The sequence below is a fragment of the Coturnix japonica genome, chromosome 3, assembly GCF_054131305.1.
Source record: "Coturnix japonica strain WE chromosome 3, WE-NBRP24, whole genome shotgun sequence".
NCBI lineage: Eukaryota > Metazoa > Chordata > Aves > Galliformes > Phasianidae > Coturnix > Coturnix japonica.
The window spans coordinates 104178246-104193889 of record NC_140665.1 but is presented as its reverse complement, the minus strand read 5'-3'; the positions used below and the strand labels follow the sequence as shown (position 1 = coordinate 104193889).

Genomic DNA, 15644 nt, shown 5'->3' with positions numbered 1-15644 from the left:
CTATTACTGCTTTGTTGTCACATTACTATTGGTGCTTTAGCAGATGTGATTTCAGAAGAGTTTTTACATGCCGACTAAGCAGCACTTACTCTCAGGTTGTACTGCTGGGCTTCTGTACAGCAGCTTCCCTGCCACAGCCCCATTCTGACCCTACTGTGAATTAAGCATTTTCACAACTGGCCGCTGTCTACTTGGCACAGACAGAAGAAACAACTATTTGGAAGTGACAACACAGTAACTGCAAACCCCTTCTATCAGCTCTAATTTAAAAGAGAAGGCTGAAGCAGGGCTGAGCACACTGTAATGCTGGTCACAAAAGGGAATGTTTGTTTTCAGGAATGGACAGTTTGAACATTCAGACAAGAACTGCTGAAATTTTACTCCGTCTTTTACATGCATACAAAACTTGCAAACTGACAATTCATACATTGAACTCAGAGCTGCTACTTATTCAGCTCTTCACTCACTTCCCTCCATATTTTTTCCTCTATTTTTGAGGTATCGTACTCTCGCAGCATATCAAACTCCAGCCAGGGCTGTTTCCACTTCTCTGCTTCCTTCATTTTTTTCTCAGGTAGCTCAAACTTGATTCCTTTTATGTTGTATTTTGGCCTCTCCCACCGTTTTGACCATGGTTTAGGTTTCATTCTGACCTGGAGCTAAGAAGAAAGATGTTAAAAAGTAAATAAAATGTATTAAAAAAGGTCAGAATTCTGACTGTGAACCAAAGTAGTGAAACAAGTTCTCCTTTATTAGAAGAAAACAGACTAGAAAACTAAAGGATTACTGGACATCACCAGGAAAAAAGGAATTTTCTGTCCATATGGCTGTTTGTTAATATACCTAAATAACACTGATTTATTACACAGTCCTTAAGTTGACATACCTTTAACTCTTCTATGGTTCTAACTCTGTTACTTACTAAGGAAAAAAGAATATCAGCAGCAGTTCCTCCTTTTCCCTGTATGTTACCAAGTTGGACAGCATTCTTTTACTAGTCTGCCAGACCTTCTGAGATACAGCACTTACTAACTGCTCTGCCCACCCCCAAATCAGTAGCATTAAGTTTCTACAGCATTGGCTGTGCTGTCTGCAGTGTAATACAGAGGCACCTGCAGGCCATTCTTTCTTGCATGTGTCTTCGAAGTTACCTACTGAGGAAGGCGAGTACTTTGGTTATGAATGTTCTTTCACTACAGTAGTAGCATTAAGATCCCAGATTTTACGTACTTGTATCACCTTGATAACTAACACAAATAAAAGCTGTTTAACAGCCTTCCAGGCTATTATAGAATGGCCTCTTGGAAGAGACTCACAAAGGATCATAGGACTTCAGCCCCTGGTTCCACATAAAACCTGCCACGCTACGTCTGAGAGTGGTGTCCAAAGGCTCCTTGAACTCTGTCACATTTGGGCCTGGGGAACCTGTTCTGTGCCTGATCAACCTCTGGTGCAGAAGATTTTCCACCCTGACCCTTCCCTGCTGCAGTCCTCCATCTGGCCCTGAAATGGAGCCCTGTAGAACCCCCAGATGACTGCTCACCACCCTGATACAATCCCAGTATCAGTCAGAAAGTTAACCAATTTATCTCCTACATTCCCACTAAAATATTAAAGTCCTACCTTGTTTACAGGAATTTCTTCATGGTCTAAATGAGGCACAGGTTTCATATTCACATCAAAAGTACTATATTCAGGAAGGGCATCTCTCAGGTACATCAGGTTGTCATCCAGCCTTTTTTCCAGCTTCAGAACCGTGATTTCCTGGATTCGAGGGCTGTACAGTTCATAACAAATTTCAATGCCTTTGAGAGAGGAAGTTTGGTTCAATGACCAAATAGTTGGAAATAGTAATACCAATTTAGTATTTCTTTAGTGTTCTACAACTCTGTATAATTCAAGAACTGCTTTCCCCCTTTACAGAAAATTACATAGGTGCAGTGCTGTGGGCAGAGGTGATTTTTTACATGCATTACACATGCGTTTGCACAGGCAAATAAGTCCAGTCACTGATATCACAATGGCTTGAGAAAGATACTGGATAAATTGAACTTGAGGAAGAGAAGCTTATGCAAGCGTGTGTAGTACATATGTATATATATATGTGTGTTCATATATACATATGTACATGTATGTATATATGTATTTAAATACGTGCTATAATTGCCACAGTTGAAATCCCACCTTGGTCTTCTATCACATTCCGAAGCACAAAGGTAGCACCAAGCCCTTTTCCTCCTCTTTGAATGCAGATCCCTACGAACCGGTTGGTTTTGCCATCAGCATATGGATCTGCAGTAGTAACAGCGAGTATACTGCCTGCAAAGAGCAAAAGGGGAAAACATCAGACTAGTCAAGACAACCAACACCAGTACGTGGTAAAAGGGTCGGATGCAGTGCCTTTAGTACCTTTAGGTGCGTTTCAAAAATGGCTAAACATCCAACTGAACTGACAGAAACAGAATATATCAGAACATACATTAATTCAGGACAGGTTAAAAGTGATCCTGCTGGCTAACTGTAAAGCTTCATTTCCCCTCAAGCTTTTGTACACAAACCAAATACAAATAATCTAATCTAAACTAATCTAATCAGTTTTCATTTCTTGAATTTTACTCATCAACCACAATGAAAAGACAGGTAAGGAAAAAAATAATCTGAAAGAAACACAAAGTATTATACTTGCAATGGAAACTGGATGAGTTTAAAATACGAAATAGTACGTGCAGACACACACACAGGTTGATCTAACACTGCAGATGCTGCGATGTTCCATGAAACTCAACAGCCTCAGAGCACGCTCTTTATCCATCTCATCCAAGGAACAGTACTTAAGAAATGATGACAGTCCCAGTGCTGCTACTGACCAACATAGAACTCGGGGATGTTGAAAACTTTTCGTCTCTGTATCATGTCCTTTCTTTCCATATAGAATTTCAAAGGATCCGTTCTTCCTCTGGGAGGTATAAATTCAGGGCTCAAGAACCTGTAAGAAAATCCAAACTTAAAAAAATATAAAAGTATTTCCATAAAAAGTACTAAAGAAATCCAAATACTTGCCTAAAAATGAAATACTAAATACTAAATACTACCGCCCACTGACCATCTGTACCAGCTGCACTCAGAGACAAGAACTGAAAATTACTGATTTTTTTTAAATGCTTTTTTATTTTTTTTGTCCCCAAAACCACGTTGTTCTTGGAAGAACAGACCAAGAGATGACAATCCTGTTACTTTTATCTCAGTGTAGGAGCAGATTATTTCATTGTAATCCACATTAAAACAACACCAACAAAAACTTGTTATTTCATCACTTGATAGTAAATGTAGGAAAAAAATATTACTGTTTTTTACTAACAGCTGAAGAGAGCCTACAGGAGACACCACAACCAAGTGGTTTCCTTGTGTTGGCAAAGCTTAATGGGACTCTTAACTCTTCTCTGCTCCGATGAATTACACCATGCCAAGGAAATCACCTCATGCTCTGGAGCTCAGCTGGCAGCTACACTGAAGGCAACACTTCCTGACACAGCACTGACTGTACCAACAGACTGTCTGCATGGGGTCACTGTGCTTCAGACAGCGAGAATTGGCCTCAGAGCCAGAGAATGAAGATGGACACATTTAACTATGTGCATATGAAAAGTCCTGCATCTGGTCAGCAGAGAGCACAAAAAAGACGATAAACACACACCTGCCAGACAAGCCTTACAAAGGCTACATGGGAAGCAGGGGATGATGGATAGGGCAGCACATGGAGGTTCCACACGGTGCTGCTGCCTGCAGGCAGCCATTAAGATGAGAAATGACATCAGGCCTCTGCCATCAGACCTGCTCCTCTTCTCCATGGTTACAGGATTCAGGAGAAACATCATTTCAATGCAGCTCCCTGCTCCCCCTGGTGACCTCAATACAGGCTGCATGTCTTAGGTGGGCAACAGCCCCTCTTTGCATCTTAAAGACATGAACACTAACAGATCTGAAGGCAGAACGGGAGATTTTATAATGTTTTTAGTACTCTTCCCATTCCTGAGGACTGTGCTGTTTTTGACAGTAACAGGATCATTAAAGTTGGAAAGGGTCAGGTCATTAAGTCCAAATGTCGACCCACCCTGACTGTGCCCTCAGAGCCCTGTCCTTCAGTGCCACATCTCCATGGATCCTGAGCACCTCCAGGGATGATTCCACACCGCCTGGGCGTCCTGAGATGACATTTTTCCTATTATCCAACCTGAACCTCCCCCAGCACAACTGGAGCCCATCACTTCTCATTCTCCTGCTGCTACCTGGGACACGCCGGCTCCCACCCAGCCACAGTCCCCTTCCAGGTAGAGGTGGAGAAATGAAGCCGCTCCCACAGCATTGGGCTGCAGGGCCCTCACTGCAGCGCAGCCCAGCACAGCCGGGCCCTGACCCCCCCCCCGTTTCCTCCTGTCCCCCGTTACCTCCTGCCCCCCCCCGTTCTCCCCGTTCCCTCCTGTCCCGTTTTACCCCCGTTCCCTCCTGTCCCGTTTTACCCCCCGTTTCCTCCTGTCCCCCCCGTTACCCCCCATTCTCCCCCGTTACCTCCTGTCCTCCCTGCGTTTCTGCCGGTCGATGATGACGGGTTTCGGTGGCGGCTGGAACTTTGCGGGCTGCCCATCGCTGCTCGTTCGACACGTCGAGGAGGAAAACCACCCTGCCATGATAAAAACGCCGTTCTCAGACGAAACCATCCCCCACAGCCCCGCAACAAAACCGAACCTCAGCCCCCCCCCCCCATTCCCCCCATAGCTCAGTCCCAGTCCCGAGCCGTGCTCACGTGGGTGCAGTGCCGGCCGCGCGCCCCGCAGCAGCGCCCTCCCGCAGGCGGCCGCCATAGCGGCTACCACCACTTCCGGTCCGCCGACACCACAGCGGCTACGGCAAGAGCGGAGGGTCAAAACTACTCCCAGCGCGAAGCTGTGCGCCGTTCTACTCCCAGCCCCTTCCCGAGCCCTGTTCATAAGGAGCGCCGGAACGGGCTGCACGGGGGGGGTGGGGGAGTCTCCTCTGGAGATATTCAGGACCCGCCTGGACGCCGAAATGTGCGACGTGGTGTAGGGAACCTGCTTTGGCAGGGGGTTGGACTCGCTGATCTCTAGAGGTCCCTTCCAACCCCTACAATTCTGTGATAATCCCGGTAACCCGGTGATCGACTCGGAAATGCTCCCACACATTGGCATTACTGAGCTGCTTCCACATACATTTCAGTCAGATTCCCTCCGTTGCTCGGAGCAGCCCGTATTCCATTAGTGGCTGCAGGAGACACGAAGTTCCAAGCAGAGTGCAGGGCCATAACAACACCTCATTCCTTAAGCTTTGCGGCTTTCCTTCCCAACGCTGCTGCCTGCACCATCTCAACACCCCCATGACGCTGCACGGAGGTTCCGCTGTTCCCGGATGGAACAGGAGGGGGCACCACAGCCCTTAAAGTACAAAGGATTCTTCACCGCCACCGAGTGCTGCCTGAGGGCTCCTCCCCCTCAAAGTATTGCTTTTATGGTTATTACCGGGGTCTCAGTGTCTGAGTCCTTGCTGGGCAGCAAGTCATATCTCGTGGTGCTGAGGAGTGATCCCAGTACCATCATAGCATCAGGAAGGTCTCAGGATAGTGGAGCTAATAGAAGAGCTGGAGCTTTTATCTATTCCCACCTAAATGCACTTCAGTTCCCTGTCTGGGAGTCTGAGCTTCCCTGGAGAGAAGGCCCTGGCAGGTGGAAGGCTGTGCTTATCTCTATGTTGTCACCCATGAGCTGTGGACAAGGTCTTCCATTTAAGGTCATCCTTCACCTTATTGTCTTGAAGTGTTTCAATGTTTCTTACATTGAAACATTGAAAGTATTTCATTGTTTCAATGTCCGTCTTACAATGTTTCAAAACCAAATTTCATGACACACGCATTTCAATGACCCATCTTCCTCCCCTGATGTTTTTCTCACTGTCTCTGGGTCACCAACATGACCGGTTCCTCTTGGACCCGTGTAGAAACAAACTCCCTTGCTGAGGGTCTCACTGAATGTTGCCTTACTTCTATAGGTCAAAAAAGATTTTTGGGCACTATCCTGATTTTTAGGCACTAAATCTGCCTTGCCTTCTGCTCCACCCTTTCCTGGTGACTTTCATCCATTTCAGTTTTTATCCTCTGTGATTCATCTTAGCTTTTTGTAGGCATGAAAGTCTGAAGTGCTGTGATTGTGATCTCAGACCATTCACTGCTTTGGCCAGGTAGGGAAGGAGCAGACATTTCTGGTGCAGGGATGCCTGGCAACCTGTACTGGTGTTGATTCAGAGTGAATTCACAGTTACTTTGGATCTGGAACACCCTTGGTTTGTTTGACACTGAGTGCAAATTAGAGACATGCAAAAGTTGTTACAAGCATTGGGGTGATCTGAGCTCTGAAAACATGGCAAACTGCTCCAGGCCCAGCATGGGTACGAGTGTGAGTCTTTGCATCACAGGATGGAAGCTGTGAGTATCACTTTCTGAACCAGGCTGTGTTGCAGTCTGAAATGATACTTCCTTTTAAATACCCAAGATTTCTTCTAAACAGCCAAGGCAACCTTGCAGCAGCCCTAACAGCTGTCTGAGAAGTGTCAGAGAGTGGGAAGAAGGGAATGAATCTGAACTTCATGTTCCCTAAGGGAACATGTGTATCTTTTTAGAAGAGAGGCAGCAAAAGTTCGTAACACCTGCTGTTATTGTGACTTTGTCTCCATCCATACGAAACTATTTGCAAGGGGCTGAGCAGATCTGGAGATACAATATGTCGTGCATTCAGGGTTAAGAACAAGATGTCCCTAGAGGCCAGATTCCAAAAGCAATGAATCTAACTGCTGGAGGCCTTCCTAGCCTCGTCCTTGCTGGGTACTTAGGGAGCAGATATGATCATTTCCTTCAGGATAGGGAATAGGGAATGGGCACTAGTTCAGACCAGACCTGAGGACTTGGCAGTTTGGTTTCAACTGGATTTGAAAGTGGAAATAATGCTTTTGTTAATTCCTTTCCAGAACCTTACTCTAACAGTTGATATCTCAGTAGTGAAGCAGAGAGGCCATGTGTGTCACACAGTCTTAGGAGCATCTGCCCTATTCACTAAGTCCCTGAGGCTCTCCTGAGAAACCATGCCAGTGTAAACATAAGACAGTGCCTGGATTCCTCTGCGCCCTGCTTATCCCAGGTATCAAAGTGGTTCTGTGCAACTGCTGACTACAAGGAAATGTAAAAGCTAATCCAGAAATGTTTGTGCATGGTGAATTTTATTAGAATATTCAAAGAGTTTGGCAGCAGCTCTAGTCCTCCTGGAAGCTTGCCTTTAATGAGGCGTGGTGAGTTGCCATAGCTTAACAGGAATCGCTGAAATTTAATAATCAAAAATATGAAATCCTAAAGGTTGTCTAAAATGACCCAAGGTACCAGACCTTTCTGTCTTGAACAGCTGTGTTACCTTACTGTACAGCAAGCAAAGAAGTGAGAGAAAACTGATCTTTAGACACAGAATTCTAACACTGAGTTTGGGGAGGCAATGGACTGGAAAACCTTCAGTTCATTCTGTCAGAACATCCCCAGGTTGTTTTTGAGCGTACATCCTGTTGGAGCCACACGTGGTTGAACCCTGCAGACCAACGGCGTTCTTTCTTTGTGTGTGGCAGCTGGAGCAATGCTCATACCTGTTCACCTGAGCCCCGGGCTCCTGCTGTGCTTCTGAAAGCAGGTATGGCTTTTGTGGCACATCACCCATGTGCCACCCATTGAAGAAATATGAGCTTCTTCAGAAATGGGACAGAACATCTTGAAAACCTACAAAGAGCACTGAGCTCAAACAAATCATCAGAGTGGATTATGAAGAAAAAACAGCAATCTTGAAGGGCAGGTGTAATCTGAAGACTGATGGGTGAACTCCAAGTACCTTTGCTTCCAAATACTTCATAGAGGCAGTATTTGGTCTTTCTCTATAACTCTATTGCTCACTCAAGGTGGGCAGGAGATTTCAAAGGGAGACCATTTGTTTCTCGTGATGGAAGCATTAATGGCAGTGGTTTGTCACAGAAAATTATTCCTACTTTCAGAACCTTCTCATGCATGGGAAAAAACAGCAAAGCAAAATTTATGATCACGTTGCTCAAAGTCGCAGCTTCTCATCATTTTAAAGCAAGTCGGCTTCTGCTCTTTATCACTGTATAAGCAGTGAGCAAACTCAGGAGAAAATCTGGTCCAATATCCCTTGTTCCACAAAGCCCCTTTAGAAATCATAACATTATTCTCCACTATGCTCGTTCAACTGCATGCAGCATTTTTCTGGAAAGATAAGGGGGAAGAGGGAAACTGCTGATTTATCTTACATCTCATGTAGCATCCACTGCATTTACAGCAGGCTTCTACCTGATAACTGGGCTTTACAAACTTCACATCTTTGCCTCATCCCCCACAAAGTAGTCAACAGCTATGGATACTGGGTTCCTAAAACAGCCAAAGAAGCCCCCACTCTCTTAGGTAATCATAATGCCATTTGTGGCAGTTGTCTTTTGCTGAAAATCCAACAGCCTGAAATTAATTCTCAGGCCACCTTAGGACTGAACACAGCTGCTTTTTTACTAATGTCAGAAGATGCACATTGTTGAGGTGATGTGGAAACTAGCTGGTGGGCTGTGCTGGAGCAGATTCAGAAACCTGAAAAGCAAAATGAGTAATTTTACCTATCGCTACAGGAAAGAGGAAGGTGGTTTGTCTAGTTATGTGCATCCAGGAGACAGCTAGCACATGTGTATGGTAACTGTTGGGTCCCAACCTAAACCACTGACTGAGCACCTGAGGAAAAGATCCAGCCAGCCCTGAGAGCACAGGTAAAGGCAATATACCTGTGTGACAGGAAGGGGTGGAGCCAGGCTACACTTCTTTTAGACCTCAGCTCAGGGCTGATCTTCTATTGGGGAAGGGCTTCTGGTTGGAGATCTTTCTTTTGTGGAGCCTTTCCTGTAAGCCTGGACCTTTGGAGACAGGTGAGCATGTTTACTTTTCCTGTGAGATAGCATCCTTTCCACAATGGTTCCTTTGCTGTTACGCTTCTATATCACTTTTCCACCCATTGTTTCCAATTGTAATAACATGGAACAAGAAAATTTCAATAGGGTAGTAATTTAGCTGTGCTCCCAGAAGGGGTGGAGCTTGACTCCACCTCCTCTAGACCCCGTTTAAGGGCTGACCACCACTAAGGCAGCATTTCGGAGATCGCTCCTCGGTGGAGATCCCAGCAGACCAAAGGCTTCCATATGGGTGAGTTTTTCCTGTAAATAACCTTTTGGGTATTTACAACTACCATCTTTTCATTATTAGCACCATACAAATGGTCACTGCTCCTGGACTTTGTCACTGAATAGTTTTTTGAAACCATTGTAAAATAAATACTGGCAATAACATTGTCCTGAGTACACAACATAGAAGCGTGTAGTTACTCGTGTAACTATCCTTTCAAATAGAAAAGATTCTGAAAGACGGAAATAAAACATACTCTAAGCAGCATTTCCTGCCTTAAGCACATGTGGAATGAGACCAATACCTGTTTGATTCCCAGTCCATTATTGAATTTGCACTGTTTGTGGATTTACACTTGGGATTAAGGCTATCCATTCAGCAGAAAGGCATTTGCTCTATTTCCCCCTGATTTCATATTGGTTTAATGATCTGTGAGCTAGACATAGAGGTTGAAATTAAAAGGGGTTTATTATAAAGTAGGAAAAATATTGGGGACTACTGTAACTTGAAGCAGTTCACAACTAAGCAGCAGCAGGATACAGTAAATTCTCCTTTGGTTACCATAGGTGAGAGAGCAGGAAAAACATACACCACTTACCTTGAACCACCTGGGCCATTAACAAGCATGAGTGCAATGGGGATATAAGCTGTTTGAGTGCACTTGGCTACTTGAGAAAGCAAAGACCATCTTGATCGTGGGATAGTCATTTTCAGATGTAAAAATCCCCCTTTTATCTAGTAAGTACTTCAAGTGAGCCAATGAATTTCTTGAAGGAAAGCTGGCAGCGGCAGAGGAAAAAGTCACTGTGTACCATCATACAAGTGGCTGACAAACCTTCCCAGGGAAGCTCTTAGAGAAGACTAGTGAGTTATGACGAGTGGGAGAATTTTCTTCTTAGAGGTGTAAGAAAACAGCATTAGGTCCTGAAGGTCTCAGCTGGGTGCTGTTATGTAGAAAGAAATCTCAGATCAACGTCCAAACAGGCAAGAAGGAAGAAGCGTGAGAAAAGTGAGAGTCTAATTCATAACTGAGGGACTCTGATCTTTGAAATCTTTGTTACTTGTAGTGGAGTATGAAGATGACTCCAAATCCCTGTAGTTCTAGTATAGTGATAAATTCAATAGCACCTCATACACAAGGCACCAACTAATTGGATGTGCTGGACTGATGAAAGCCTGAGAGACCCTGGGGTACATCTGTGCTATCAGACCCACCGTTGTCCTTGGGAGCTGCCCAATCTGTGTCTTTGCTGTAGATCTTTGAGGTACAAAGAGCTGCTTGTGGGAAGGAGGGTTACTTGGGTGCAGTTTGAGTCTGACCAGCCCTTTGTTTGTGTGGTCTGGGTGGACAGGGCATGGACAGGGCATGGACAGGACTCAAACTCAGGGTGTCCCACACTACCTTCATCCATGCTGCTGCTGCTGAAACTCAAGCAAGCAGCTGTATAGACAAAAGGCAAACAAGGCCACGGCATTACAGACCCCTTTCAGTTTGATTTTTAGCTCATGGACCAGGTTGGGAAGAGTTTCTTGTGGGAACGATTAAACTGATATTCATAGCAGTGCTCTTGAAAACATCTTTCATGTGTAGTCTGGCAGCCAGTCTGATTCTCATCTGAGAACAGCTGGAACACTGTTGGAAATTTCAGCATAACAAACCTTTACAAAGGCATGCAGCACTGGGGGGGTGGGGTGGGGTGTGAAGTGATGTTTGGTCTGAAGTCTCTTATATTTTTTTTTTCAGCTCTAAGGTGAATGTTTTTGGGATGTTTGGCTAAATTCTTTGTGGACAGAGGAGTAAAAGCCGGTTGTGGTTTTCCTTGGTTGTTTCTGCTCAAGTTGTTTTTGCAGGATAAAGATGCAGCTCTATCTCCTCGTCCCCAGCAGCCCTATGAAGTGCTGTTCTGTTTGTTTATGTGTGCAGGCACGCTGCCAATTGCTGCTTTAGGTTTTGCCCATCAAACCTATCCACCTGCTCTTTGCACCATCAGTTTTTTCTAGCTTATATATATTGGCCATGTCCATTATTTATATGCAAAGCCTACACCAAAGATGCAGCTAGTGCTGATGACCAGAGTCAAAGATCTCCAAGATGACCAAAGCCCAAGAGGAAACTCTTTAACTCGAGGAAAGCAGGGTCTCTACCAGTCCTTGATTTCTCCGGAGCTTGAGTCTTTCACGCCAGGCTGGCTGGCTTGGTGCTATGTGGATGCAGATGGAGATCAGGCAAGATCAAGTACTGAGCATGCTTTCAGGTGAACCAAAGCTGTCTCTTAGCTCTGTAGGCTGAGCAGTGCTGGGGTCAGCCTCAATGCTATGGTACTTGATTAAAGCATCTGTTGTGGCAGGAGACAAGTCTCTTGGTCTGAATGTGACAGGCCTGTATCAAAACCTGTTGAATTTGAGGGAGCGAAGGGGCATGCACTGGGACAGATGGATCCTGGTGTGGCTGGCTGCTGTCAAAAGGAAGCAGCGTTTTGGATAAGTGGGCTGGCACCTGTTGTGATGAGATCCAAGAAGGTTTGATCCCAGGGCCAGTGCCAAGTATCCCCAATGGGATCAGCTGTAACACTGGTCATAACCAAAGAGCTGCCCTGCCACCAGCCTGGCAGAACACTGCTGCTCATGATCAGCAGCAGCTGCAAGTGCCACCACTCCAGAAATCCGTGTATATTCAAACACTTTGTTTTGGGCTCCCTGCTTTGAAAATACTCCCTGTCCTTCTGTCCCTCTGCAGGGAGAGAAGAGTCGCATGTAACAGCAACCAGGCTTCTCTCCATCAGCCCCCAGAGCCCTCCCCCATAGCCCTTATCCCTCGAGGTCCTGCGGGACAGCCGCATGTTGGGAGCTCGCAGCGAGCGGGGCGGAGGGGTGGCCTTTAGGACCCTGGGTCTGCCGCCAGGACTCAGGTGGGCTGGCGTCATTCTCCAGCCTCACCCTGTGCGATTCATTCACTCCAAAGGGGGATGTGGGGGGGGCTCTGCGCGCGGCTGCTTTTTCTTCCTGGCTGTTGGCTGTGATCCTTCCAAGCAATGGGACTAATAGTTTTCTCCGGGCAATGAGCGTTGAATTGGGGTAGAAAGTGCTTTCCTTCTCCCTGGAAGAAAATAAGCCGTGAGGATAATTAAGAATGTGCTGCCCAGATGTGTCTCCCACCTCCACTTTTCTCGTAGGACTGATGTGCTTGACAGCTTTCAGCAACTTTGCTAAGACTTCTGCAGACTTCTCAGGTAGGGGAGAAGTGCTGATCCCTCCTGGCCGGCTGCTGGGAGCTCCTGTTACAGCGCGGGGGAACAGCGCAAGGAGAGCACTTGGGAGCAGAGCAGGGATAGTTGCGCGGGGAGCAGTTTTAATCCTTTTAAAGTAATCTGATGAAAAGGATCTCCCGTAAGAGGATTTTGAGTTTGTTAAAATCCTGTCTCAATAACCCTTAGTAAAACTGCTTCGGATGAGTTAGAACTGAGTAACTTTGGGAACGAGAAGGGGATAATGTTAATTTCTGTTTGTAGCAGTTTTTGTGCTGTGTTTCTCTGTGAAAAGTGAGATTTAGGAGTTGGGACAATGTTGCCTATAACACTTCGGTCTTCCCTGATCTTTGCCTTTTGTAATGGGCCGGATTCTTTTGCTTTTAACATACAGTTCCTGACTGTTCCAAGTGCTTCCGAAGCTCAGGAAACAAGGAGGTATTGGATGTGTAGAATAAATGACATTCTGATCCCGTGTTGGCTTAAACTATGATAAAGTGTCCCAATTCCAATTTAATTGTGCAATAGGAAATTAAAAATGTTTATAATGGTTTGGGGTTTTTTTGTGCACAACAGTTAAACACACGGTGCTTTGAAGGTGTGAAGTCCCATATAGTTTTTATAACTGTATACAACTGAATCAGTCACTTTAAAATTAGCTTTCTATTCCTTGTGAATGTGCGTATGGGTAAGAGAAACATTCTGGGTCTCCTGTGAGCAGTGGAGATTGTTTTGCTCAGGAATGACTGGTGGGGTCACTTTGCCTTTGGGATATCTCCTTGAATTTTGTGACTGTGTGTCAAGTCTGGTGTGTCATTTAGGTGAGTGCTGTAAAATTGCTGTAACGTATAAAAGCTGACAAATATATTTTGCTAATGAAAACATTCATTACCAAGAGCTGAATCTCACCAGACTGTGGGCTCAGCACATTGCAGCACTGTTGTTGGTTTCCTGGGGGTGCTGTGTAGCCTGTGTGTAGCTCAGAGACTTATGTTAGAAAGGAGCTTGTGGTAGACGTGGGGGGGAAATATATACGGTAGTTAGAAAACCTCTAGTGGGAATTGAAGGGGGCTGTCTTGCTTGTGATTAAGTCCTGTTCAGATGCAGGTCAGATGTGGGGGCTGCCATTCAAAGCAGATCTGCCTCTGAATGGAAATAAGCTTGCATTTTTTTCCCCTCCTTTCTTAACAATGAGCTTTCTCTGTGCTCCTTATTGCAGTGAAATTAGCGCAGGAGGGATGTGTGGAGTGGTGAGCAGGACAGCAGCAAAAGCTGTAATGGAAGTATTGGTCCTTCTACAATACAGACACAGTTCTTCCCCAACAGGCCAACTGATAAACATTAAGGTGTGCAAAAATGTCCCAGAGCAAGAGAACTTAGCACTGTGTGTGTGTCATTTAACCAGTGCCGTAAGTGCTCATTCATTTGGCCTTGGTGGTGCTGACAGTGGGGATAGATGCTGTCGTTTCAAAAACAATTTTAACATCCATCTGTGTGGTCATGATGTGTGATGAGGGGTGTAACTGTAAATTTTGTGTAACTGCATTGAGTGGCTGTACTCTGACGCAAGGTCTGTGAGCCCTACAGCATAGTCTGCAGTGTGTTTCTACAATGGCTGAAATCTTCATCCGATCCAAGCAAGTTTCCTAATAGCAAACTTGGCAAACGTCCCCAGTCTTGTTGAACTAACTGTACCTTCTGGGACAGGAAACGTGTTCTGCTACAGGAAAGGGTTGTACCTGCAGTGGTGGTTCTGTTAGAGTTTTAGGCATTCAGAAGTTACGTTGATGAAAAGCAAGATGAAAAGGGGTAGTGAAAGATGCAGCATTTTCCAAATTGCATTATGTTTCCCCAAAACATTTTGCAGAGATCAGTGCTGAGAGCTTGAGCAGCAATGGTGCAGCCTGTTAATTCTTTCTATATGATGGAACACTTCTTTTTGCTACTGTTACCCCTATACAAGGATTGCCAGGTGTTAGAAAGAAAGGGAAAGTCTTGTAGCATAATTTGGCTGTAATGGTTCCTGGCCATTTGCTTTTCCTGTACTTCTGGGCTTTCAGAGTTCATCTCTGTTATGGCTGCGTTTGAGCAGTTGAAGGTCTTCGGGGAAACAAATACAACCCTGCCACCCTACACAAAGGATGCTCATCTGAGACATGAATTGTCTGCATCCCAAGGAGATGAATGGATTTTTATTGAGTATCACTGCTGAGGAATGCAAGGCTTGATCTATTCTCTTGGAAGGTTTCTGCAGTAGTTTGGCTGCAGCCCAGTTGTTGGAAGGAGATGATATGGCTCTCTGGGATGGAAAGGCTTTTCCAGGTTTCAAATAGCAGTACTGTAACAGAGAGCAACTGATGCTCTTTGGAGAATGATGTTTCTAAAACCCTGTATACCTCATTCAGCCGCACAGCTTCTCTGCTTGGTTTGACTGAGTACTGCTGGGGGGCAGCTGCTGTTACTAATGTGGTCTCTCTGGGGCAAGGTTTTCTGGAGCTCCAGTCCTGGAAAGAAGCAACATAGGTTTTCAGGTACGTGTCTCTTGGCTGCAGGAGGACTTCTTTTTCATGTAGGCTATGGAAAGGCACTTTAAAAGAGTAAGAGGAGGACCAGCATGGCATTTTTCAGAGGAAAACATACTCAGAGCTGGCACATCTCCTTGTTGTAGTCCCAGGCCCATGAGCAGCTCTGCAGCTCCATGCCTTCTGTGTGCACAATTCAGGCACCACGGTGTAAACGTGTGTGTTGTGCTGAGGACTGGTGCAGTCTGAGATGTAAGAATCAAAATTCCTTCTAGGTGAAGTATTTGAACTATGTGAAGAGTTTTGGAATTGTTCTCTTCAGTAGTTATTTAAACATTGTCTGCAAGGGGGGGGGGGGGGGGGGGGGGGGCGGGTGTAGGAAGCAAGTCTTGTGGGAGCAAGTGGAGTAATCAGGCACTTTGTAGCTGCTACTCAAAAAACGCCTTCACTTTTCTCTCTGTGGCTTCTTGTTCTAATGGTCTAATCTCCTTGTGATTGCTTCTTGTGCTTAGGAGTGTTTGAAGGCTCAGGACTCAGTGTCATGGTGTGTCATGTACGTCCTTATGTTCACGGTGAGGCTTGAGGTCTGTGATGCGGTGTGGGTAA

General features: G+C 45.4%; 2 protein-coding genes across 4 annotated transcripts in view; one reads left to right on the top strand and one right to left on the bottom strand.

Moving 5' to 3' along the window:
- Positions 1–354: 354 nt before the first annotated feature.
- Positions 355–4897, bottom strand: MRPL19 (mitochondrial ribosomal protein L19). Its single transcript, XM_015859928.3, has 6 exons — positions 4802–4897; positions 4567–4678; positions 2868–2986; positions 2185–2319; positions 1624–1805; positions 355–659 (listed from the first exon to the last, which is right to left on the bottom strand). The coding sequence occupies exons 1-6, from the start codon at positions 4857–4859 to the stop codon at positions 444–446; spliced, it is 822 nt and encodes a 273-aa protein (XP_015715414.2). The 5' UTR covers positions 4860–4897; the 3' UTR covers positions 355–443.
- A 7296-nt stretch (positions 4898–12193) lies between these two features.
- EVA1A (eva-1 homolog A, regulator of programmed cell death) overlaps positions 12194–15644 on the top strand; it is a 147119-nt gene continuing 143668 nt past the window's right edge. The window contains exon 1 of one of the 3 annotated variants that reach the window (XM_015859942.3): positions 12194–12501. In XM_015859942.3, the coding sequence (XP_015715428.2) occupies positions 12402–12501 (100 nt within the window). In that variant the 5' untranslated portion in view covers positions 12194–12401. The remainder of the gene's footprint in view (positions 12502–15644) is intronic. The other 2 variants (XM_015859944.3, XM_085542334.1) reach the window with 2 other exon arrangements.

What these genes read in the sequence shown, in the direction of transcription:
- MRPL19 (XM_015859928.3), bottom strand. Translation starts at nt 4,859, where the DNA reads ATGGCGGCCGCCTGCGGGAGGGCGCTGCTGCGGGGCGCGCGGCCGGCA. An exon ending in CATCCCCGAGTTCTATGTTG is followed by an intron (nt 2,320 to 2,867) that starts GTCAGTAGCAGC and finishes TGCTCTTTGCAG; the next exon opens with GCAGTATACTCGCTGTTACT. An exon ending in AAGAAATTCCTGTAAACAAG is followed by an intron (nt 660 to 1,623) that starts GTAGGACTTTAA and finishes CTTTCTTCTTAG; the next exon opens with CTCCAGGTCAGAATGAAACC.